The sequence below is a fragment of the Tenrec ecaudatus genome, chromosome 2 (genome assembly GCF_050624435.1).
Source record: "Tenrec ecaudatus isolate mTenEca1 chromosome 2, mTenEca1.hap1, whole genome shotgun sequence".
Classification (NCBI taxonomy): domain Eukaryota; kingdom Metazoa; phylum Chordata; class Mammalia; order Afrosoricida; family Tenrecidae; genus Tenrec; species Tenrec ecaudatus.
This window is the reverse complement of record NC_134531.1, coordinates 206510696-206536560: the sequence shown is the minus strand read 5'-3', so window position 1 is coordinate 206536560 and position 25865 is coordinate 206510696. Positions and strand designations below refer to the sequence as shown.

The 25865-nt window shown below is 50.3% G+C and overlaps 1 protein-coding gene and 1 pseudogene across 4 annotated transcripts in view; both read right to left on the bottom strand.

Annotated features, from left to right (window-relative positions):
- Positions 1 to 5965: 5965 nt before the first annotated feature.
- On the bottom strand, positions 5966 to 7022 carry LOC142440467 (glyceraldehyde-3-phosphate dehydrogenase-like; annotated as a pseudogene).
- Positions 7023 to 13565: 6543 nt separating this feature from the next.
- The window catches only part of MCM3AP (minichromosome maintenance complex component 3 associated protein), a 32487-nt gene continuing 20187 nt past the window's right edge, over positions 13566 to 25865 (bottom strand). For 3 of the 4 annotated variants that reach the window (XM_075542179.1, XM_075542178.1, XM_075542180.1), the window contains exons 21-29: positions 25232 to 25385; positions 23774 to 24038; positions 23433 to 23530; positions 22752 to 23142; positions 21886 to 22143; positions 21430 to 21559; positions 19983 to 20186; positions 16160 to 16307; positions 13566 to 13866 (exon numbers count right to left, since the gene is read on the bottom strand). In XM_075542179.1, coding sequence (XP_075398294.1) covers positions 13708 to 13866; positions 16160 to 16307; positions 19983 to 20186; positions 21430 to 21559; positions 21886 to 22143; positions 22752 to 23142; positions 23433 to 23530; positions 23774 to 24038; positions 25232 to 25385 — 1807 coding nt within the window. In that variant the 3' untranslated portion in view covers positions 13566 to 13707. Of the gene's footprint in view, positions 13867 to 16159; positions 16308 to 19982; positions 20187 to 21429; positions 21560 to 21885; positions 22144 to 22751; positions 23143 to 23432; positions 23531 to 23773; positions 24039 to 25231; positions 25386 to 25865 lie in introns of those variants that run through there. The other variant, XM_075542182.1, reaches the window with a different exon arrangement.

Here is a 25865-nt window from a genome sequence, read left to right as displayed (position 1 = left end):
AGCTTGGACTTATTCCTTCAATGTCATCTGTTGTTGATCATATGGTACCTCTTCAAATGGTTGAAAGGTCAAGAGCTAGAAATAAGAATCGTAGGGGAGGGATGTCATCTGTTTTTAGGCCATGTTTGAAATCATCTAGGAAATGACTGTTAGTGAAAAGATGAGCTCTGGACCACCAAGTTTTTTCTGGTTTATGGGGCAGTGAATCACTTGACTATGGCCTACTCCAATTGATTGGGTGAGACCATGTGTTAGACGAATAGACTAGAGAAACAAACTCATAGAGACTTACGTGGGTACAAGAGCTTTATATAAAGAGTAGTTGTACATTAAAAAGCATCCCAGCCTCATCCAGATCAAGTCCTTAAGTCTGATATTAGCCCTTATATTCTATACCAATCTATAAAGGCCTCTTCAGACACATGAAGCCCATGAAATGATGCCAAATACAGGAAGATCACAGGCCAGTGAATGGGAGGTCTTGTGGATCCAGTGGCATTGTAATCATCTCAGCACTGGCAGGGGTCTCCACGTGGCTTCTCCAGCTCCCAGGGCTCTGGCTGCATCAGAGTAGGTCCATATAGCTTCTCCTCAGGGATGTCTTGCAGTGAGTGAGCAGAGAGAGAGTGTCTCCCACCTCCAAGGAGAAATACAGGAATTCCCAGAATCCTCAGGAGAAGGCCATGCCCATACAGAGTCCTCATTGGCTATGAACTGATTGACAGGCTGGCCCCTTCACTCTGAATCCTCAAATTGACACCACATTATGTAACTACCATAGACCAGGCAAAGAAGGTGCTTGTAGCCCCATGACAATTTTGCTACTGCAATTAAAGAGCATTGAATCCTTGCAGGGAATTGGTGAGCTTTGTCATTTCGACAGGCTTAAAGGGAGTCAATCTCAGAGGACAGAGGGAGACCTCATCACCATGAAGAAGAGCCAGGAGTGAAGTGTATCATTTGGATCTACGCTGCCGACACAGAGAAGCTCCTAAACCCAGGAGGAAGGAATGATGGTATGGATGACAATGGCAGTAAATGCAGGAACCAGGAAAGCAGCAGGAGCCAGTGAAGTAGGCTTCTCACAGAGTGAGGCAACCAAAGTCAGCTTCCAACCCCCTGGAGCAAGAACTGTGGGCAAGTGGGCAGGCAGCCTGCAACAAGTGAGCTGCTTCCAGGAACTCGTCAACAGAGCTTGGTGACACTTGTCAAAGCAGGACAGAAGTCAGGCGGAGAGCCTAGGACTGGAAGAGGCCTGCCCGCAGCACAGCCCAAAATCTGCATTCCTCATCAAAGAATTGTTCCAGTTACCTCTAAGGACGCATGCTAAATTGTAACGTGATCTCAAAAAAATAAAAACAACCCTCACTGACCTCGAGTCGTTCCAAACTCACAGTGACCCCATAAGTAGAACTGTCCTTGTGGGTTTCAGAGACTCATCACGGGAGTAGAAAACCTCCTCTTTCTCCCTGTTGGAACCTGTTACTTCCCTAATCCACCTTATCGTTGCTTGATCGCTGAGTTATGTGAGGCCATTGCTATGAATGATCACGCCCAGCAGAACAGAGTGCCATGGGAGGGGTGACTGGGGTGAGGATTGGTAAAAGACTGCAGGGGAGGTATGTCTGAAATCAGTTTTAGGTTGATGGTGGTCTTGTTTCTTGTGTTGAGCACCTAAGACAGTTCCAAAGACAATGGTTAGGAATCAGTCGGCTTATGCCCTGGGACAGCTACCTTTCCGTCTGTAAGCTTCGCACAATGACTAGGCCAGGTTCTGTTATGCGCATAACACACTGTATGAGGCAATCTTTTAACCATTTTATTCCAACAGGCTTTCACATCTGTGGTGGGAAGTCAGATGCTCACAGGCATGCTCCCAGAGGGTGATCAGTCGCCAGACTGCAGTGGGCCCCACTCCCTGTTGTTAAAGACAATGGACACCTGCACTCATCTGTTTGGTTCCAATAGGTGGGGTTTACACCCTACTGATAATGGTTCCTATGGAGATCCAGAGAACAGGTCAAGCAAGGTTAAGCTGCCATCCTAAACCTAGGATCCGCCCATCTTGTCACATGTATATGCCCAATTCCTCCTCTTCCTATTGCGTGTATGTCCCTAGACCACCCCCTCTCATTACTGTATTACCTATAGGACAGCCCCTTCCTGTGACATATGTCCTCACCTGTAACTAGGGGACTTGCATGTCCCCAGAGAATATAAAAAGCCTGGGCTAGCATTAAATCTCTCTCTCTCCCTCCACGTGGACCACCAAGTGGGGCTGAGGTGAGCATGCTACCATGAATCATGTCTGACTCCATTTATTTCAATACTTCACTTCTATCTCTCATGCTCTCTATAACTTTACTATGATCTTTTACTTATTATCGCTGTACAATTGCGCCTACCGGACCCATAATGATGTGTTAGGGGCTGGCTTCCCCTGACACACATATATCAATACCAGCAAGAGCAAGGGAGGCGGCAGAAGCTCTCCCCCCGGACTCTTAACTGGATTCTTATACAACTTGGAGGGAGGGGGTGCGCATAGGTATGGTCGTGGGTGTTCAGTCTGATAAGGGGTGCACTCAAGTCTGGTAGCCTTGGATTCTGGCCAGTTTGAGTTTCCTTCTTGTCAGCCTTTTTATTGTCCGTGGTTACTCCATTTTGTTGTATGCTCTGTTGATTTCTCCACCACCCACCCTCACCTTGTGAAGGTAGAGGGCCTCTGATTACCACATCATTGTGGTGTAGTGGTTAGGCATTGGGCTGCAATCTGCATGGTCGGTATTTCAAAACCAGCAGCAGCTGCAAGGGAGAAAGACTGGGCTTTCTATTCTCATAAAGAGTTACAGTCTTAGAAACGCACAGGGGTGTTGCTGTGAGTCAGCACTGACTCGATGGCAGTGCGTTTGGGTTCTTTATTAAAAAGTAGCAGCCAGTAAGGAAAAGGAACATCAGTAGGCCAAGCAAAGACATGGTGGTCTGTCCCAAGACTTCGGAGGAACGGAGTCACATGAGGACTTCGAGAACTAACAGTGAACTGAATGTGGGGGGCAAAATCCACTAGTGACTGGAACAAGGGTTGAGAAGAGAAGTCCAGGTGCAGACTAAGGACAGGCAATGACCTCCATTCCCCAAACAGCAAGCAATAAAAGAGCTTAAAAGTCTACACGGAGAGAACAGGACACCGGTAAGCAGGTAATGCCGAGAGGCTTGCACAGCTGGTGATCAAAGGAGGAGGGCCGCCTGACTTGGAAAGCAAGAGAATGCTGAGACCTGGTATGGGGCGGGAGCCACCAAGGAGACCACAAGGGAAGGCACAGGAATGATCTGGAGAAAGTTGGTGCAAGGCACAGGGTGGCCATAGCTCTGTTGTGTGGACGCCGGTGGAATCGGAGCTTGAGCTCAGGGAGGAAACATTGCTGAGGGCAGCTGAAAGCAGACTGGTGGAGTAAAAGTCAACATTTGCGCAAGACCCAGTGTAACTTCTTTTTTGCTTTTGCTGTTAAAAGAAGCTTTATTGTTTCCATATGGTCCCTGGCTGCAGGGCGGTGGCATTGTCGCGGGCACGGGGCCGGGTTCAGGCAGAGGGGCTAAGGCCGGCAGTGTGCGGAAGCAGAGGGTCCTAGCAGGAGGGTGGGCGCCGCAGGTTCCTAGTTGAGTCGAAGAGAGACTCACCCAGCCCGGCCTGGGGGCTGGCCAGCCTGCAGAGGTTGGTCAGGTGGTTGCCCATCTGGAGGACTTTCACCTCCTTGTCCAGGAAGTAGTCACAGACATGGAGGTCAGCGTGAGTGGACCCCACGGCATGCAGGTCCAGAAGGGCCTGGCTGTTTTTTCTCCAGGGCCAGGGCAGCCCCCTTGGCATCCAGGGTTCTACCCAACTCATCGGGGTGGGGGGGCTTCTGCACATCCTGGGAGAGGGTGGGCCACTGCGCTGGTTCTGCAGCTTCAAGAGATGCTCAGGCCCCTCGCGCCAGCTCCAGGAAGAAGTGTCCCATGCCTTCCAAGGCCACATCGTCGCAGTTGAAAAAGAAGCCCAGAGAGAGGCAGGTGTAAGAGACCCGCAGATGCAGGTTGACCAGATGGTGGACGCCAGCTTCCGTGTCGGTGGAATAATTCTGATGAATTTGAGCGCTCATGATGGGTCAGTGTGGAGGTGACCACACACAAAATAAAAGTATTCGCTGGTCCCAATAAGAGGGGCCGGTCAAGATGATCCCGAAGTGACTTCCGGAAAGGAAACTGGAGAGTGGTGGAAGGTTGGAGGAAGGGAGTCCCCGGATCTGTTCTGCTCAAACACTGTTGAAGCAAGACACAGATCCACTGGACCACAGGGTGAACTTCGACCTTATGCTCCCAGGTAAATGTAGGAGGGTTCCTATTGAACAAGTGACCTAGCCAAAAAAAAAAAACCTGCAAGAAAAGACCTACAAACATTAGCGACAGGGAAGGTACAAATAAAAAAGCAGAGAAGCCCACTGGCTACCAGCTGTACCCATTGGCAGAATGTATAATTTGGTCCTCAGAATGCCACCTTCCACATGAGCCATTTTAAAAAATTCAACCACGGCTAACAAAATAGAAAGGGATATCTGTGAAATAGAGATAATACAAGTAATGGAAATGCCCTTTGGCAAAAGGTATGGCCCCCTAAAGTAGCAAGCTCTTTTTCCTTTTTAGTTTTCAGTGCTTTTGATTAACTAGCATACCAAAATGTTTTGTCTACTAATTTATTACCTATTACCTCCACTAAAAAACACAAGTCCCATAGGGCTTAGAATTTATTTTAAGTTGCTGTATCCTGCAAAAAAAATAAAAAACAAACAAAATAACACCAAACTACTGCTATCAAGTCAATTCCAACTCATAACAACCCTTCTATAGGCTTTCCTGGCTTGAAAAATCTTTATGGCACAGAAAGCCTCATCTTTCTCCCATGGAAGAGCTGGTGAGCTCGAACTGCCAAACCTGCAGTTAGCAGCCCAATGAGTAATTCACTATACCAACAGGTCACCTAGAATAATGAGTGGTAAATTCTTCATATTTATAGAATGCCTAAATGAACAGAATGTTCTAAATAAAGATTAAGAAAGCAATTCTCAGGTTTTAAAACAGCAGATTTTTTAACTCACTAAACTAGGAAAACAAAATAGAGAAATTCTCCCATTAAGTAGGACTCAAAGTAACTTGCTTTTAATCATAGAGTAACTAAGGCAGGTGGGAGAAATGATGAAGGAACAACATTTCAAAGGGCAGCTCAAGAAGACAACGTAAAATATTATAATGAAATATGCAAAGACCTAGAGTTAGAAACCAAAAAGGGGAGAGCAAATGCTCTGAAAATGATTAGGGCAAAGCATGTACAGATGTGCTTTATACAATTGATGTATGTATGGATTGTGATACGAGTTGTATGAGTCCCTAATAAAATGTTTTTAAAAAATCATTCTAGAGATACAAAAAAAAAAAAAAGGGGGGAAGAACACATTCAGGATTATCTGAAACTGAAAGAACTAAAAAACAAAAATTCAAGACTCAAGTTGCTATATTTAAAGATTCTGTGGGCAAAATATTGAGTGATGAAGGAAGCACCAAAAGGCGGTGAAGAAAATATAGAACCCGTCTACCAAAAAGAACGAGCTTACATTAACCATTGCCAGAGATAGCACATGATCAAGGACCACGGGCATTCAAGAAAGAAGTCCAAGCTACACTGAAAGCATTAGCCAAAAACAAGGCCCCCGAATTGATGGAATACCAATTGAAATGTTTCAACAAGCTGGTGAAGCACTCACTCGTCTATGCCAGGACATTTGGAAGACAGCTACTTGGCCAACTGACTAGAAATTGTTAGATCGGGAACAAAAGGAAAGCAGCTCCAGAGAGTGGGTTTGAATTGACAGGCTTATTTATTTATTTTTTTTAGGTACAGTGTACTTTATTGATGGTGCATAATAAGGTCAGGCTCTCTAAGCCCCTCCCCTTCCTTCAGGGGGTTCGGATGTTATATTCTCAGTATGGTAAGGGATTGAATTAGGGGCAAAGACTCCCCAGCAGCTGAGGGCCTCTCTTCCTCTAGTGCTGTTGCTGGGGCTGCTGGTCCAGGGGGCTCTCACTCCTTGGAGGCCATGTGGACCATGAGGTCCACCACCCTGTTGCTGTAGCCAAATTCATTCATACCAGTAAATGAGCTTGACAAAGTGGTCGTTGAGGGAAATGCCAGCCCCAGCATCAAAGGTGGAAGAGTGGGTGTCACTGTTGAAGTCACAGGAGACCACCTGGTCCTCGGTGTAGCCCAGGATGCCCTTTAGGGGACCATCAGACGCCTCCTTCACCACCTTCTTGATGTCATCGTACTTGTCAGCTTTCTCCAGACGGCAGGTGAGATCCACAACCAACACATTGGGGGTGGGGACACAGAAGGCCATGCCAGTCAGTTTCCCATTCAGCTCCGGGATAACCTTGCCCACAGCCTTGGCAGTGCCAGTAGATGCAGGGATGATGTTCTGGGCAGCCCCACAGCCATCGCACCAGAGTTTCCCAGAGGGGCCGTCCCCGGTCTTTTGGGTGGCAGTGATGGCGTGGACTGTGGTCATGAGTCCTTCCACGATGCCAAAATTGTCATGGATGACCTTGGCCAGGGGGGCTAAGCAGTTGGTGGTGCAGGAGGCATTGCTGACCATCTTGAGGGAGTTGTCGTACTTCTGGTGGTTCAGGCCCATCACAAACATGGGGGCATCGGCAGAAGGGGCAGAGATGATCACCCTCTTGGCACCGCCCTTCAAGTGAGCCCCAGCCTTCTCCATGGTGGTGAAGACACCGGTGGACTCCACGACATACTCGGCACCGGCCTCGCCCCACTTGATGTTGGCGGGCTCTCGCTCCTGGAAGATGGAGATGGCCTTCCCATTGACAACAAGCTTCCCATTCTCAGCCTTGACGGTGCCCTTGAACTTGCCATGGGTGGAATCATACTGGAACATGTAGACCATGTAGTTCAGATCAATGAAGGGGTCAGCTTTTTAAAACGAGAACACTGTCTCTAGAGGAGTTTAAGCAAAATATGGTTAAAGCATGTACACAGTTTACAAAGAGAACATGTGGCTCTGAGTATAGTCTTATCTATTATGATATTTCCAACAGCGAATACATAAGGCATCGCTACACAGGACACTGCATGCTATGTTTCGTTCTTTTGGAAGAAGTATATAAAATCAGAATTACTGGTATCAGCAAAACTTACATATTCACATGGTGTAAAATCAGCTAGCAGAGGCAGGTGGGAAATATTAGCCAAATAAGCATGAATAGCTATTTGAGAGTAGTAGCTAATGCAGGTTTACAGATATATATGTAATTACTGTTAGCTGCAGAATTGGTGTGTTGTTAGGAGAATGGGTTGACCTCAACAGGCCTGCCCTGAGGGGTTTAGAGGTTATAGGTTTAAGGTTTTGTAAGTATGGGAGGGTGATAGGGTACTGGGGCACATTAGGAAATTTCAAAGGATCTTTTAACCTTATATAAATAAGCTGATGAGGCAATGTAACCAAAGGTTGAGTGACATCCCTCATGTGTGGGTGAACCTGAGCAGGTAGTAAAGGAGAGCAACTGGTAGGGAGATGTCAGGACTATTGCTGCCCAGTAAGGGGATGAGACAATATGGAATGATTAGAAGCTGGTGTGAGAAATGTACATAATAGAGGCTATCTGAAAGTCTTTGTGTACTGAGTGGCTGCGTTACTATATCTGTGACTCCTGGAACAGAGGCGGGAGCTAAAGATATTTATGATAAGTGTGTAAATAATGTAGAATATGCAGAATAGGAAAGAAATGGCCTCATCTGAGATGGCAATAGTTAGCCTGGGCATGAGCTGGGTCGTGTCCACGGGCCTCAAACCCTAGACAGCACTGCCAATTCTTCATTGCTGGGCCTAGGAGCCTGACAGCAAGGCATTTTGAGCAGGTCGCTTCTCCAGAGACATTATGGAAGAGATTATCCTTCCAACTTTCTGGCAGAAAAGGAAATTTGTCAGGCAGAGGCAGGAATTATCGGGGTGGGCAGGTGGAGGGATGCCCAAGGCTGGGGAAAACACACTTCAAGGACAGATGCTGCGAGGCCAGACCTGCCCCTCCCCCTCCCCTTCAGTGGCCTTCCATTCCAGGTGCAGAAGGCTACTGTTACAGATAACTGAACATTGTTGCTTACTCCCCCCCCTCCCATCTGCAGACAACAAAGTTGCAGTGGAAAACTCCCCAGCTACTCCCTTCCCTAGACCCAGGCTATAAGCCCAGCGCTGGAGAAAACACTTCAAGGACGGATGCTGGGAGAGGCCAGACCTCCCCCTCCCCTTCAGTGGCCTTCCAGCCCAGGTGCAGAAGGCTAGTTACAGGTAACTTTGAACATTGTCGCTTAGCCCCGGATCTGCAGACAACAAAGTGGCAGTGGAAAACTCCCCAGCTACTCCCTTCCCTAGACCCAGGCTGTAAAACTCCTCCCCCACCTCCCTCCTGGCGCATGACTTCGTGGGCCCCCAACTTAGGACACAGGATTCTCTTTCTCTGTCCTCCTCTCCCTCCTAGGTGGTGCGACTTCTCTGGCCCCAATTAGAGACCCATGAACCTAACCCAGGAGCTCTGAAATAAACCCTTGAAACTGTTTTCCACTTCCACCGTTGCCTTTTTCCTTCCTTTGCATCGCCAAATCCACCTGACAGCAATCGCATCCTAGAGGCTCCCTTTGGCTGCATTCTGGGCCAAGCTCTGGCAGAAAGCTGAGTCCAAGTCGCTCACCCACTTGTGGCCCAGTGTTAACTGGTTCAGAGATGCCCAGTGTGCTCTGAAGAGAACAGCCAGCACATTTTAAAGGTTTTCCTCTTGTTGGGAGCTGTGAAATAAGGTGTGGATGACTAGTACCTAGTGTGGAGGATGGTGGATTCATGGAAAGCCTTTGAGAGGCTATTATAAAAACTGCCGAGTTTTCTTTTGGGTTCTGGGGATGAATTCTATTGCTTCTCTATAATGCCACTCCCTGTCCTTTGGAAGGACAATTTAAATATTGTGCTAGGTAAGATTGTAAGACTGAGTAAAGATTTTCAAACCTTTAACCTAAATGTTTAAGTCAGAGGCAAAAGGTTCCAGATAGCTTCCTATTGCTAGCAGATAAATCTTAAATTTTTACCACCCCCCTCTGCTCCCATGACTTCATGGAGAGGAAGGAGGGGAGTGGGGTCTGAGGATTCGTGTGCGGATTCAAAGCTGCTCCTGTGCAGGAAGAGTTGGACACAAACTGGGGAGAGGCGGAGACGGTGCGGCAGCAGGTGAAAGGTGTCAGATTGCGTGGAAGATGGCGCTGAAGGGAGGGGAATCCGTGAAGGAGGAGGAGGAGGAGGGAGACATTAATGGCGTGTGTTGGGAGGGGGGGAGAAGTTACTGTAGAAGCTGTGAGAGGTAACAGGGTAGAGGTTGCTGGATTACAGCTTGAAGGTGGGGAGAGGAGGAGATGAAGACAAGGCAGGAGGGGGAGTGGTTTCGGACAAAGGATGAGGACGTTTGTAAGGAGTAGGTGGAAATGGCACTGAATTTGGGTGAAGCCCAAAAGCATCAAAGGCTGTTATGGTCTGAAAGACCAAAGGAATTTTATTGTTCAGAGGGGGAATTTTGTCCTGGGCCAGCAGGAATTGAGGTGAGATGGGGCGAGGATGTGAGCGGAGACATTGCAGGGGTACGGACAGAATACAACCCATGATAACTTGCTTCAGAGTGTCCCCTTTAAATTTATGAACCCCGTACCCCTGGAAGGGGAAGTGCGGCTAGCAAATCAGGAAGGCGCCCCACGCCCAAAGGAAAGAGTGAGCCACAAGGCCTAGCCCTTCAGATTTCTGTGAGGAGGGCCACTGAAGGCCAAGAAGAGCAAACGGGCCAGAGATAAAGAACTTAAATATTCACAACCAGCCTTCTGCAGAAGTTTAATTTGTTGTCTGGCCGGATTTCCTATGATCAGCGGTCCCAGAGTACATGCTATCATTGAAGGCTGAGTGAGTGAAAATTTGAGCTCCCGAGAGGAGCCCTGGGGCTGGGAAGGCTGTTCCAGTGCAGATGGCCCTGGAATGGGGAGCTTTGGATTTTACACTCAGGTCTCTAACGGCAGAAGTACAGGAAGCGTGCTCTGATGGGTCCGGGAAAAGGTGACCAGGGAAGCCGGCTTGAGGTTAATGCTACCGCAGTCCTGACCATAAATAACTCTCTGAGGTTTAGGCACCATTCTGTTAAAACGGAGTAAAAGGAAAGTGGCCCCAGAGCATGGGTTTGAATTAACAGGTTTATTAGCGTTAAAGACCTGCCCTGGTGGGGTGTTCAGAGTGGAATGAGAGTAGAGGGACAGGGTGGGGGGAAGTCTGGAAGACAGTACAGAGAGAAAAGCCAAATGTAGGAAAGGGAGAGCTAGAGAGAAGAGGCAGAGGGATCGACAGACACGCGGCCACACAGGAAAGTGAAGACAGTCCGAGAGAGCTGTGTTAATAAACTTCTGGGACAGAAAAAATGATCATGTCTGAAAGGAGCCCGAGCTTCCCCCAGATTGGCCGTGGCACCAGCAGAATGGTGAAGAGAGGCGAGGTTTCTGTGAGACATCTCAAGAAGGCAAGGCGTCAGTTATGATAGGTAGGTGGGGATGGAGAAGGGGTGAGAGATGCTGGCTATGGCTGAGAACCATGGTGTTGCTGCTGGACTCTTTAGAAATGATCTGTATTTGGGGCCATTCCAAAGAAAGGTGACCCAACAGAATGCTCAAATTATGAAACAGTATCATTGATAGCACGTGCAAGTAAAATGTTGCTGAAGACCATCCAACAATGGTTACAGCAGTGTACATCGAGAGGGGGCTGCCAGAGATTCAGGCCAGATTCAGATGTGGAAGGGCTATCCTTGCTGATGTCAGACGGGTCTTGGCTGAAAGCAGAGAATACCAGAAAGATGTTCATTTGAGTTTTATTGACTATGTGGACCATAATAAACTGTGGGGAGTCTTGAGGAGAATGGGAATTCCAGATCACGTCATTGTGCTCCTGTGGAACCTGTGCATGGATCAAGAGGCAGCTGTGCAAACAGAGCAAGGGAACGGTGCGTGGTTTAAAATCAGGAGAGGTGTGCATCAGGCTAGACTCCTCTCACCCCGTACTCAGGTCAATCTGCATGCTTGCTAGGCAATTATCAGAGTTTGGATTATCTGAAGAATGAGGCATCAGTCTTGGAGGAAGGCTTATTAACAACATGTGGCATGTACATGATGCAACCTTGCTTGCTGCAAGAGAACAGAAAGTACTTGCTAATGAAGATCAAGGATTGCAGCCTTCAGTGATTTAATCACCCTAAGTAGACCATAAGTAACGTCATGATACAGGGAGAAAAGAGTGCAGTTGTCTTGCTAGGATCCACAGTGGATGTTCAGGGGAGCAGCAGTCAAGAGATCAAATGAGGAATTTCTTTAGGTCTATCTGCTGCACAAGACCTCTTTAAAGTGTTGAAAAACAAGGATGCTACTTTTAAGGACAAAGGTGTACCTGACCCAAACCGTGGTATTGCTCAATAATTTCATATGCAAGTGAAAATTCACATAGAATAAGGTAAAGTGAAGAAAAATTGATAATTTGAATTATGGCGTTGGTGAATATTGCAAAGTCCAAAGCCTGCCAAAACAGACAGATTGTGTTGGAAGAATAGCCAGACAGCTCCTGGGAGGCAGCTGTGCTCACCCCACTGGAATGCCCCTTAGAGGCACATGTGTCTCACACACTGTGGGCATGTTACCAGGAGAGACCAGTCACTGGGGGCCATCACGCTTGGTAAAGTAGTGTTAGGTTGTTATCTGGTGCCAGAGTCGATTCCAACCTTTATTGACCCTATGCACAAGAGAACCAAACACTGCCTGGTCCTGAGCCATCCTCACGATTGTTCTTATGTTTGAGTCCATTGTTGGCAGTGGAAAAGAGGCAGGCCCTCAACAAGATGGAGTGACAGTGGGAGAGAGGCAGGGAAAAAGAAGGCCCGCGATGAGATGGCCTGGCGCGTGGCCACCAGTGACTGTTGTGATGGCACAGGATGGGTGGTTTCGTTTTGTTGAACATAGGTTCACTACGAGCTGGCACCAACTCGATGGCACCTAAGAACAACAAAAGGGTATAAAAAATAGGGAGAGAAAACTCATGACCATCTAGAAAGGAAAACGCTGAATATTAGAGGTTGTAAAGGAAACCAATGGGAGAGAACTTTTTAATTCTCTCGATTGAAAGGGCACAGATTGTTTTTTATTAAATTCCTGCAGTATCTTCCATTGCACGTGCATTCTACAATGCGATGGAACTACAAGGGCAGCAGTTTGAAGCCACCAGCCGCTTGGCCCATAAAGATTTAGTCTTGGAAACCCACAGGGGCAATTCTACCCTGCCCTAGGGGGCCACTGTCACCAGAAGATAAGTGTCATTAGAATAAGAACCAAATGAGACAGATTGTGACTCAGCATCGGGATGGCAGGGAGGAACACGTAGGGCCAAGGTAGGATGGGTAAGGTAATGAGAGAAACCCCGGGGCAACAGCATGTCACAGCCCCAGATGAGCAGCATGTCCACACGGCAAGACGATGGGGTGGAAGAGCGATCTCTGAGAGAAAGCTAACACATTATTTGATGCACAGGACAAAAGCAGAGTAGCTTTACAGTAAGAGCAATGCACTTGGGATGAGGTAGTGAGATCACTAAGCCAGAAGAGAGCTCAGCAGGAAATAGTGTTTAGTTGTTCCAAACTCAGGATGAAGAGTTACACTCACATGAGGAGCTGCTTGAGAGCTCCAGTGGAGGGAAAAATACGTGCGGGTGTTGTGTGTAGCAGAGAGGGGAGCCTTTTAAGAAAGCTTTCAAACTCCTCGTCTTTCGTTCTAGCAAATGAGTGAAGAATGTAGAGACATCACCTCAAGTTCAGCTACGGGCTTGGAAGTGCCGAGGTCCAACTTCATGTTGGTCACCTCACAGCTGGGTTCATCATCAGCTGCCTCCACCACCACTCATTTAACGCCAAGATCAAGGTTGTATATCCGAGATGCGCCCATGGGGAAGTCAGTGCTATGTCCACTCTGGTCAACATCAGCCCTGAGCTTGTCTCCAAGAGAGATTGGCTGATACTATCAAGGCAACTGGGGAGTGGAAGGGGTTAAAGATTACGGTGAAACTGACCATTCAGAACAGATGGGCCCAGAAAAAGGTGGTACCTGCTGCCTCTGTCCTGATCATCAAAGACCTCGAGGAACCACCAGACAGTGGAAATATTACTCACTCTTGATGAGACTGCCAGCACCGCCTGCCATACGTGACTCTCTGGGACTATCTGAGAGATCCTGAGACTGCCCAGTCTATGGGCTGCACAGTTGATGCCCACAACCCCCCCCCCCCAGGACCTGCTATGTGCAGAAATGGAAGCTGCTAGTTCCCGCAGAGCGAGTGCTGTTGTTGTTAGTCTGAGATCCTAAAAACAGTAAGAGAGGGAATGGCATTTACCCGGAAAACTGGGAAAGAGGATTACACAGAGAATTCAAATGGTTTATTTGCATGATTGAACATCTTGTATTCAGCAGGGTGCCACATATCTGAGAAAAACATTATTTTGGGGAAGAGCAGGATCCTCTGCAGAGAGACCCTCCCTCTCTCACATGCTGGGCACTCAAATGTCCACCATGTCCAGCAATGTGGAGAGATGCAGCTCGGAGGCGACCTCCTCCTCCTTTGAGCTCTGGATTAGCCTTTCCAGGTGCTTGAGCCGCTCAGTCAGAGACGCACCCTTCACCTCAGATGCCGGCGCGTGCTCTCCTGTACTTCTGCTCTGTTTGAATAATTAAAAAAAAGGTAATTTGGAGAATGCAATAAACCGAGACCTATTTTCTTTCTGTGCACACGCTAGACCTGGCTCACATTAGGAACCTTTGGGCCCACCAGCCTTGGCACCCACAATGCATCTCCCTGCCTCCCTAGCACATGCATCCATCACAAACAAGTTCCGGGATCAGCCATTCTTACCAAACACGATGGCCAATGGCTGTTCCCACGTCTACCCTATTAATCTATTACAATGACTTTAAAGACTCCTGTTTAAGATCATTAGCTTGTTTCTCCTTTTATGCTATACAACCAATGCTGACTTGAATACTTTATTTCACTTTTTGTTACTATTTGGCTGGTTTTGAACAGAACTGGCAATTCAAAGGGTCGGACAGGTTTAGTGAAAGTGTAAATGGTCTGTCACTGGCGTCTGCTCCCCCCCGCACCCCTGTTGACTGAGGGGTCCCCCTACAGGCAGCTGAGGGCGAACTCTGCCTGCTCAGCAGCACCAATCTGTAACGAACACTTAAGGTTTGGCTCCGTCCACCCCTCAAGGGAGAATAAGGAGGTGGATAGAGCCTGGGCTTTGGCACCAACTGACCTGGCTTTGAAGGGCAGCCCAGAACTGGCCAGCTGGAGAATCTTGGTGAGGCCCTCGACTCTGTGAGACCTCCTTCTTGTCATACAAGGAAGACTGGTCCCCAGAGGGAGGCCAGGGGGCTGCCGTGGCCAAGATAGCCCGGACTCTACAGAACAACTGCCTCCTGCCCTCGACCCCAGGCTCCGGAGCCTGTCCCTATTTCCTCTTTGCACAAGCAGGCTCAAGATGAGCTAACTCTGCAGCAACGCAGGAGCCCTTTGGATGCTGTTGGGGAAGGCTTGGGAATGCTGACTGCAATGCCAGTGGTTCCAACACACTAGCCGCCCCTCGGGACAAAGATGAGGCTCTCTGCTCCAGTAGAGATTTGTGGGAAACCCTATACAGTGATACGATTGTCAAATGGCTCCAAGCTCGAACTTTCCACTACTCAAACAGCAAGATTCAGAACAAATCTGCTAGATGTACATAACTTTGCTCGATAATCAAACCGAAAATTCAACTTGAAAAAATCTGTATGGGCTGAGAGTGCATGACGGGCCTCCTCTCTCCGCGGACACCAGTCGAAGTGCCACTCGACAGAGTGCAGGGGTTAGTGCGTCAACACATTCGCGGCTGTGCTTTCTGTGTGCGCTTTACTTGTGTGAAATATTATAACCATGGCTCCGGAGAAAGCTCGTGAAGGCCAAGAGGAAACAGAACCACACAGAGGTGAAGAAAGAAAGAAACTGGGAAATGTGAATCAGGTTGCCGCCTGTCAGATATGACAGCTGAAGGCATGGCTAAGTCAACATGATCAACATTTTTCAAGGGAAAAAGCGGTTAAGAGTGGCTAATGTAGCGAAGGGTATAAAACCGTTAACATGAAGCCAGAACCCAGACTATGGACAAGGATGGAAAGTGTGTTTGGGTAGATCAGGAACAACTCAACAGCGACAGCATATCCAGGACAGTGATACTCCAGCGAAGTTGTGTCATTTGGGAAACTCAGAACAGTTTATTTGGTTTTCCATGATTTCTTATGGGAAAAATCCTATGTTCCATTCTCAAACTTTTCAGCATTCAAGCATGAATTTGGAACAAATCGAGTTTGACAACCAAGGTCTCACTGGAGAGGGTCCCTCTCGGTCAGAGCTGACTTGATGGCAGGGGGATATGTTTGTGTGGGTGGAGTGGTTACGTGGTGGGCTGCTAACCTCAAGGTCAGCGTTTGAAGTGACCAGCTGCTCTGTGGGAGAGAGTTGTAGTCTTGGAAACCCACAGGGGCAGTTCTACCCTGGCCTCTAGGGTCGTTACGAGTCGGAACTGACTTGACGGCAGTGAGTTTGGTTTTCGACTAGCAACGACAGAAGAAGCTCAGCTCAAGAAGTTTAAGTTAATAACTTATCATGATAACTTCATACACTGCTCCTCTCCCCACTCCACCCCTTCAGTACAGGGAGTCTCTGGGTCACTTCTAAAGTGTGTCCAAACAGATGCGCACGGTTCTTAGAGTGCTCCGAGAGGGCTCCGAGCCGTTGCTCTGATTTAGAAAGGGGGAGAGGACCTGTGGTGAAGACGTGGCTTCCACTAGGGACTGGTTCAACTGTTTCAAAGACAGTAAACTACGTCACATTCAAGGGCACACCGGAGCTGACCAGAAACGGAACCCCAGCTGCATTCAGAAGCGGGGAGGCCGTCCTGCACACTCCCTTCTGACCTGTGGACTGGTGGCTGTAGAAGTGTTCGCTGGCTGGATAATCTGAGGCAGAGACACCAAAGTCTGAGGAAGGTAGAGGGGAAGGAAAGCTGCATTTGTAAATGCTCCCGAGTCTGCAGACAACCACCGATGAAGCTGATCTTCAAACCTGAAACACAACACGAGATGCAGTCAACTCAGGACCACCCACCCAGCAAGAACCACAGAGTTCTCTGTGCCTATTTTCCTCCTACATACGAGGGGGTCTCAAAAAGCTCTTGGAAAATGGGATTTCAAACTAATGGAAAATTTCTAACCTTTTTGATGACTCCTCCTTTTCCTAAAGGTAGGGCTATGTTACAGCAACTGAGAACTGTACTCTTTATGCTAATTAGAATCAGTTATTATTCATATCTTCTAGGTTTAGATTTCTTTGGTTATATGTATCTCCTTAATTCTTATCTCTTGATGGGCTACTCAAAGTACGGATTACTGCTTAGTCCTTAAATTTTACTAAAACGAATATCTAGTGCCATTTAATCAACTTCAAAGCAGTCTGCTTCCATAATCTCATTTTGCCAAAGGCAGAAATCTGATTCAAAACCACTGAACTGCTAAAGACCTAGGAGAACCTGCTTTAAAATTCATGACATCATCATTCTTTCATCCAACACCGTTTTCTAAGCCACCACTGAGTGTGAGGCAATTGTCCAAATCCCAAAGACATGGTAAAATCCCAGCAGGCGGACACTGCAATGGCAGCTCATAGTACAATGGAGGGAGACAGAGTTAAGAAACACAAGGGCCACATGAGCTGATGACATTGTGGAGGACAGGGCAGAGGCATGGGGATGGGAGGGCTTCAAGGGAAGAAGACACTAAGCAGAGGCCTGAAGGGGAAGTGATGGAAGCAGGCTCAGGGGCTAGGTGAGGGCACAGGAGGTGTGGCCATGCACAGGCTTGCAGCAGCAGCCCGAACAGGGTAGCAGGGGTCCAAGAGGAATGGGAACAGATCCCATGGGGCCCGGACAGTTCACAAGGGGCATGCCTTTGCTATCAGGTGTCAAGGAAGCGAGCCCCCAGGTTGCCGAGGAAAGCAGTGCCATGCCTCTATCTTGAGAGGGTGCCCTCGCCCTGCCTGGGCATGAACAGGCCACTCCTCTGGTAGCAACAGGAAGGAGGCAGTGGCCTGAGCAGAGGGAACTCATGGGGTCATGACCAGTGGTCTGAGGCCAAGTATGTTCTGAAAAAAGGCTGCCTGACCTGTGGAAGACAACTGGGTGGAGTTGGGGGGGACAAAGGGCAGAGGTGGGCATGAGGCTCGGACAGTGTGAAAGGTGGATCTGCCGTCGGTCACTGAGGTCTTTACAGGGCAGGGGTAAAAATTGAGCTCAGGGGGAACCAGGGATCTGGCTGGAATGTGTAAAATCTGAAGGGCCTCTTAGAACCCAAATAGAGCCTCCCAGAGGCAGCCAGAGAGCCCCATCAGGAGTTCTGAGGACTCCCGGCTCCCGGTGAACAATTTAGCTGTCAGACTCTGATGCAACTTCAAATCTACAAGACTGGGCATAATCACAGGGAGTGGGTCTCATGAGAAGTGGCGTGAGACAATGAGCAGAGGTGTGAGGCGGGGCTGGGAGGAAGGGGTGCCCCAGGACTGACACCAAGGAGGCTGGAACTTGAGTGTTGATTGTGGGGGTGGGGTGGGGGCCCTCTCATTCTAAGGAGAGCAGAATGATGGTTGTGGCCAGATTTGGGGGGAGGTCAGATGCTTACAGACCTCCTCCCTGAAGGCAGTTAGTCGCCAGTTAAGCCCCCTCCCTGTTCAAGGACAATGGACAGACCCACAGTCATTTGGTTCCTGTAGGTGGAGTTCACGCCCTACTGACAATGGTCTCTATCAGCTGAGTCAGGGAACAGGTTAAAGCAGCTCAGTGACAGCCAGTTAGGCTGCCATCCTGTATCTAGGATCCGCCCGTCTTGTCACATGTATACCCCCAATCCCTCCTCTTCCTATTGCATGGATACCCCTAGATCACCCCCTCCCATTGCTGTATTATCTACAGCACAACCCCTTCCTGTGACGTATGTCCTCACCTGTAATTAGGGAGCTTGCATGTCCCCAGAGAATAGAAAAGCCTTGATTAGCTAGTTTAAAGATTCCCCCCCCCCCCACGTGGACCACCAAGCGGGGCTGAGGTGAGCATGCTACCATGAAACGGGTCTGACTCCATTATTCCGATCTCTCTTCCTCTTTATGGCTTTACTATGATCTTTACTTATTATCGCTGTACAACTGCGCCTACTGGACCCATAGTGATGTGTTAGGGGCTGGCTTCCCCTGGAAGCCAGAGACAACACAAGCCTGAGAGGGAGCCAGGCCCTACATTGGGCACCTACAGGCTCCAGGATGGGGACAAACTAGGGAGGAGACTCAGGCCCACGAGGGAGCAACATGGCTCAGTCCTAGGAGGCTGCAGATAAGGCAGGTAGGACGCCCTGGCAGCTGGAAAAGCCATAGACAGGGCTGTTAGGTGAGAGCACCTGGGGCTGGGCTGGGACAAGAAGAGGGACCCTGCAGTGGGAAGGGAGTGAGTGATGTAATGGGCCCACCCAAAACAAACACACAAACAAGTAAACTTCCTGCCAGGGAGTCATAGCAACTGCACAGGACAGGGAAGGCCTGCTCCTGGTGTGTGTGCGCGAGGCTGTGAACTGCTCACGAGAGTGGAAGGCCTCACCTAGCTTCTGAGGAGCAGCGGGTGGTTTACAATTGCTGACCTTTCGTACTGAATCCCATGCCAACTCATAACCACCATGCCACCGGGGCTCCTATGTTCCTGTCACAGTGGGGCAGCGCCCCCCCACTCCACTAGACCACACAGACGTGGTGGTCAGGGAAGAGAAGGGAAACTCGTCCAGTGGGCAAATGGACCACGTGACCATCAAGATAAATAAGTGTGATGGTGTGTGGCCACCACGACCAACTGCTCTGACTAGGAGACCCCATTAGAAAGTCCTGGAGAGAGAGAAAGGATGATGGGGACAAGAACTCAAACTCCTCAGAGACTAGGCCTTCCTAGTCACACAGACTGATGGGACAGGTCTGGAACGGACTCCCTCCGTGGTTTGATTTTCTCCAGCCAATAACACTGTGAGGCATGCACAACTTAGAAAAACAAGTCATCTGAGCTCCAGAGGGCGCAGGTGCCCGAGGACAAAGTCCAGAAGGGCCAGGGAAGCAGGAACCAGGGAGGGAGTGGGGTAAGTGGCAGTGCATTGTGGGGACTGCCGTGAATGAAATGCAACAAAATGTGATGGATTGTGGAACATGAAGCTGATGATCTGCTCTGGGATTTCACCTAATGCACAGAGAAAACCTTTTAAAAGCATGTTTAAGTTGTATAAATGCAAAAAAACTCATGTTGATAAACTGCATGTTCCAAATGAGATTTAGTAGTGTGCTTGACACAATGGATGGATGGATGGTGATAAGAGCTGTACAAGCCCCCAATACAATGATTTTTTTAAATGAGATTTAAGGCTCTTCTGCTAAAGTTTTAAAATAAAGACTGATACTTAAAACCGTTCAACAAATGAAATGGATTTGAGATAAGACATTCAAAACCACATTCTCCAGGGTACAACCCCTGCTCTCAAGAAGCTGCTACTTTAAGTGGGTCTGACTCGCCTTCGTTTTCAAACAAAAGTCATATCACCCTCTCTCAGTCCACCGGGCTGTCAGCACCATCCCTCTGTCCTCTGCACCAGGCTGCGTCACCAGCACACGGCATCCGGCCTGTCCAGAGGCACCGTGTAAAAGAGGTGGGCGGTGCGCACTCACCTCCTGCTCTCCTCCTTCTCCAGCAGGAGGCTGCTGGCCAGGCACTGTGCAAGGCGTTCTCCGGCCGAGGTGCCACAGATCATGTCCTCCGTGCTGGGGACACCCTCTTCCCGGCCGGCCACAGGGCTCTTCTGCTTCAAGTGGACGTGAAGTAGCGTGGTGGGGAAATGGTTCGAAGAAGGGTGGACAGACTTGATGCCTACACTGTGAAGTACATGGTTTAAAAGTTATGGTCAGAGAGCAGAGGACCCCCCCACCCTGGCTTGCGTCTCCCTGTGCAAGCAATGCCCACCCCAGGGCCCCAGGTGCCATTTCCACCCCCGCCTGCTCTGTGGACCTCATGCGGCCACAAGTCTGTGCTGTGGGCTCCAGCTTTCCCTCTCGACTCCGAGTCCTCTGTCCTGCCCACGCTTGAACAGGTCGTCTGCTGCTTGAAGCAGGGGCCAGGCTTGGCTTTCACGTGCCACTCTTCACCTCCCAGGAGTCGTGTGTGTCAAAGCTGGGGGAGGGAAGGGGGAGCTGGTGCTGTCTCCTAGCCCACCCCGGGAGGGAGAGCCTTGCTGGCCCACATTTCACAGTTGACATGGCCCCTGTGGCCTGCGGACTCCGTTCTGGTCCAGTGGCCTATTGCGACATCAGCAAGTGCTTTTCAATCCCAGAGCATCACTACATGCTTTGATGTCGGGCAAGGCAGACCCTTCCTCATTGTTACTCCTTTCAAGCACTTCGCAGTGGCCGCTGATGAATTTTGGTTCCAGGAGGAAGTCGGAGTGGTATTGTTCCTGCTCGGCACCTCCAGCCCACGCCCTCCGTGCAGCTGGCCTCGCACACCAAGGGGGCACCCTCCCATCCGGGTCCACGTGTGGTGACCTTGTCACAGCTGTGGGTGGGAGCTCCCTATGCCGCAGGCTCATCTCACCCATCAGTCCAATGAACCCTTAAATACAGTCTGCTGACCATTTTAGACCAACGACGTCCGCTGGGGAATGAGACCTCCCCGTACCACCCCTAGCCTCTTCTCGGACACTGTGTGCCCCCGTCATGGCCTGCTCAGTCAAGTAAGGGCAACCACTCACTGTCCAGGAACAAGATTCCCTCCCGCCTCCAACAGCACGCTCTCCCTTAAACCCCTGCCTGGTCAGCCCAGGACAGGGGCAGCACTGAGGGTGGGTGGGTTGTTTAATCTGAGTGGGGGTAAGGACTTTCCCCCACATGCTCAAGATGAGCTGAGAGTGGGTACAGGCTTTTAAGAAACGCTCTCCCCCCAAGCCCATCCTCCCCGTGAGCTCAATGAAGCCCAGCAGCACCGTGCTGCATCTGCCCAGCCTTGGTTATGTTCTTTGCACAAACTTCTCTGTCAGGTGGGGCAGCACGGTGGATCACAGAGGAAGAAAGGAGTAGTGACCACGCACACACACACAGAGGGAGAGGGGGTGTGTGACCTCACCGTCCCTGGCTCCTCTGCAGCTCTTTCTGCGTCTGGGTCCTGGCTTGTTCCCAAGACAAAGGGACTTCATATTTTTTCAAATGGTTTTTAAAAAAATATACACAGATCTGACCATCTTCACTCAGTGCCTCTAAGGAAGCAATACAAAAGCACGTCAGAAGAGAGCATCCGGAGGCCTCTGCCTACTCTCAGCCCAACTGGGCAACCCGAGCTCCCGCTCGCTTTCCGACGGCCAGGCCCATGCCAAACTTACACAACGGGCCACGGCCACAGCCCACTCATTCAGGCAGGCTGCGTGGACACATGGCTCAGTGGCCTCCCTCTGTCTGGGACCCAGAGCCCATCGGACCCTTGTCAGCCCTCCCAGTTAATCCACCAGCCAGGTGGCAGTGATTTAAAGAGACAGGCAGGCGGATGTGAAAGGCCAAGGCTAACAGTCCCCCAAGAGCTGCACACCTGAGGAGATAGGGAGACGGGGAGGCGCCCAGTCCCGCAGCTTGTGGTCAATGCACAGGGCAAGGAGGTCATCCCAGGGGATCTGGGAGACAGCGGGGCCCGACTCTTGGCCTGCTGTGGGGTTCTGGCTCCTCCACTTGCTGTAGGTCCTGCTGAGAAGGCGCTCCACCTGGGACTGGAGGACAGGCTGCGTCTGGCATGAGCTGGAGACCTGGGACACGTACTGGAGGATCATGGCACACACAGGGGTCCAGGGCGCTGGGGGAAGAGGGTACTTCAGTCACCGAGCAAGCAGCCTGCTCCCTTGGTGGAGCCACCGCCTGGGACAGCCTCCCTGGCCCTGATGCTGCAGCTGCAGCTCAACTGGGGGCTGTGGGGCAGGGTGCCACCTTGAGCAGGGTTAACTGGGGTGTCTCGGCCACAACTCAGCCATGTAAAGCACATCCCCTAAAAACATGGAGCGCTGACCAAGAACAGAATGGCCTCCAGGCTGCTCAGGGCTCGTGCCAGTCACGCTGCCTGCAGGGCACAGCGGCACAGCCTTGGGAAGAGGAGCCATGAACTCAGAGCAGTCATGGGCAGCCTGCCCTGCTGCCTACTTGCGGCTCCTCCCAGGATCCTCCACCTCCCCTCTAAAGGAGCCAACAGATGGTCAACTCCAACCAGGCTCATCCTAACTGGCTGAGAAACAGTGGGCAGAGTGGAGGAGGGGGCATGTACATGGGAAATAAGCAGCCCCCACCCACACAAGGGCAGCCTGGCAGCGGACACACAAACTGTACACCAGAGATCAAGATACCCAGCCAACTTCCTTCCAAGATACCACCAACCCCTCCCTCCCAGGCTTCCTCAGCCAAGGCTCGCACCCCCAGGTGGTGGGAGGTCCATCTGCGGGATCTGGAAGGCAAGCACAGCCTGCTTCAGCCAGGCCAGGTGCTCCGGGCTGTTCCAGTGTAGGTGGGGCAGCAACTGGCTGCCCCCGACCTCGGCAAACTCAGCTATGGGCCAGGAGAGTTCGCAGAGCTGCTCGAAGGAGGCCACCGAGGCAAGAAAGTGCAGCACGCTGTTGAAGAGTTCGATGACGGCCCCAGGCTCCTGCGAGGTCAGGCCGGCCAGCCGCCGCTCCCGCCGGTCGTGGAAAAACCGGTCGCTGAACTCCCGGGTAACCCCAGCCTCGACGTATTGAGTGAGCGTCTGGCAACAGAGGTTCAGGGCGCTGGGACATCGAGAAACCAGCCACTGCACTGCCTGGGAGACCTGAGAAGGGGGACAGAAAGGCAGGCAGACCTTCGGGCAGGCGTCCTCAGGAGACCAGCAGGCACTGCCCACTGGTCAGGTCATGGCCCCACAGCACCTGCCATAAACACACACACTGCCACGTTTCACACACAGTCATTTGCTGCAGGTGGCAGGACTACCTTTTACTTTGATGTGTGCTTTGTAGAATGTTATCCGTACAGCACCAGTTAAACTTGCACAAAGACACAACTCGTGAGCGCGCACGGGACAAACGGAGAGTATCTGCTGTGAAAACGGTGAGAGGATACCTTAGCCGTGCCTCGTAAGTCACTGACGGAATCTGGGATCTCAATGACGGTGTAATCAGAGATCAGCTTTGCCGACACCAAATCCTGCAGCATCAGGCCTTTGGGAAAAGAGCTGAGTGTTCCGCAGTCTGTAGGGGCGTACACACCCCCCCATACCCATTCCCCATGCACATACTACCTACAAAAACACACACACTGTACACACTAACCAAGGACACAGCTCACCTACCTGCACCTGGCTCACATGGCAATGACGCTGTGGGCATTGTCCAGGCCTCCTAGGGGCCTGGCTCCACCCACCCCCTCCCCCTTCATCTCATAAGGGGGTTTCATCCACGTACCATCCTCCACGTCCTTCTCAACAGTGTCTCCGTCAACACCCAGGCTGGGTATGAGAATGGCCAACGGCACCTCAGGCAGGCAGGGCTTGGCCTGCAGGAGCTGCTTGAGCTGCAGGAGAGCCGACAGCCAGTACACATCTTCTTCTGCCTCATCCTCACTCTGCACTTGGGCGGGCAGCAGCAGCAGCAGCCCACTGGCACCCAGGAGATCCTTCTGTGCCTGCACAGCATCTAGGGCGTGGTCGCTGAGGGCACCGCACACCACCTGAAACAGCACCGAGCCCGTAAAGACAAACCAAGGGCACCATTGTCATGGTAAGCCCAGTCAGAGCTGCAGTGATACACTTGCCAGCCTCACAGCTGATCCCCAAGCCCGGGAACAATGTGCCAAACAGTGTACCAACTCATTTAACTTGACAGCTGAGTCTTACAGAAGGCACAGGAAAGGGTAACGTACCATGGCAGCTGACGGGGCAGAAAGAGAAGCAGCTGTCACTGGCCTGTGTAACAAAGGTAGCCTGTTGCTGGGGCGGCAGGCAGTGCAGGAATTGGCACCAAGGGGAAGTTCAAGTCATGGGGTGCAGCTGCATGTCGGGGAGGGACTCTGACCATAGCCCCTGGTTGCTTCAGACACCAAGGCCTCATCAAGTCCAAAGCCGGGTGTGTGTGGGGTGAGGGGCAAGCTCTTGTCCAGCAGCAAGCCTGGCAGGAGGCTGTATGAGTCCCACAAGCAGCCCAAAGGAGACACCTAGGTCAGACCTCTGAGGTCCCCAGCAGGCTATCTGGGACTCCTGGCCCTGTGCATCCCTGGGAAAACCACGTGGCAGGGGCACAGCATCTAGACCAGCGGTTCTCAACCTGTGGATCGAGATCCCTCTGGGGGTTGAATGACCCTTTCACAGGGGTCACCTAAGACCACTGGAAAACACAACTATTTCACAATATATAATTACATATTGTTTTTTGATTAATCACTATGCTTTAGTTACATTCAGTTTGTAACAATGAAAATACATCCCACGTCACATAATTACATTAGGATTCACAACAATAGCAAAATTAGTTACGAAGTAGCCACAAAAGTAATTTTATGGTTGGGGGTCACCACATGAGGAACTGTATTATCAAGGGTTCGTGAGGAAAGGGGAGCAGGGAGGGGGAAAATGAGGAGCTGATACCAAGGGCTCAAGTTGAAAGCAAATGTTTTAAGAATGATGATGGCAACAAATGTACAGATGTGCTTGACACAACTGATGGATTATGGATTGTATTAAGAGTTGTATGGGCCCCCAATAAAATGATTTTAAAAAGAAAACACAAACATGAAAACACTCGAGGAAGTGCATTAATGGGTCGCGGCATCAGGCCAGTTGAGAAGCACTGGTGTCTACCTCTGCGGGGCATGAGACCCAGGAAGCTGGCTGAGGGACCAGGTGCACGAGGGTCTCATGGCCTCACCTTCACACAGACGCTGACAGATGCCATGCGGTCCTCTCTGCTGCTGAGCGCACGCCCCAGAGCAAGTGTCTGGACACCACCAGCAACTCCACCTGTGCCGTCCACCAGGCTTCCGTCTCCCGTGAACTTGACTTTCAACCAATTTGCCAGCAGTCTGTGAATAAAGGAAAACAAGAGTTCCCTTTAAGAGTAACCCAATTCTCAACGTGAACCGTGAGGGAAGGAGGGGTTCCATGGATCCAGTTCATATACCACACACACAGGGTCACACTGCTGGACAACAGTTCCTGGTCGCAAGGAAGTGTGCTGTTTTGGAAAACTTTCCAAAATAGTTTGGTGTGAAAACACACACACACACTAGATTCCTTGTTAAGGATGCCCACAGTTCTCTTCTAGAGGAGCAAGAAAGTGAAACTGTTACAGCCATGCTCTAAGCGGGACACGCCAAGGGTCTAACCTACAGCAATGTCCCGCTGGCCAAAGCATCAGGGGGCAGTCCAAAGGGATAGCAACTCTTCAGTGCTTTGGACAAAGACCCCCTTCCAAGTTCACAGAATAGAAACTGAAATCATCTAAAGCATTAACTTGAAATCATCAACGACACACAATTGCCTCAGAGCGGCCCTGGGCACAC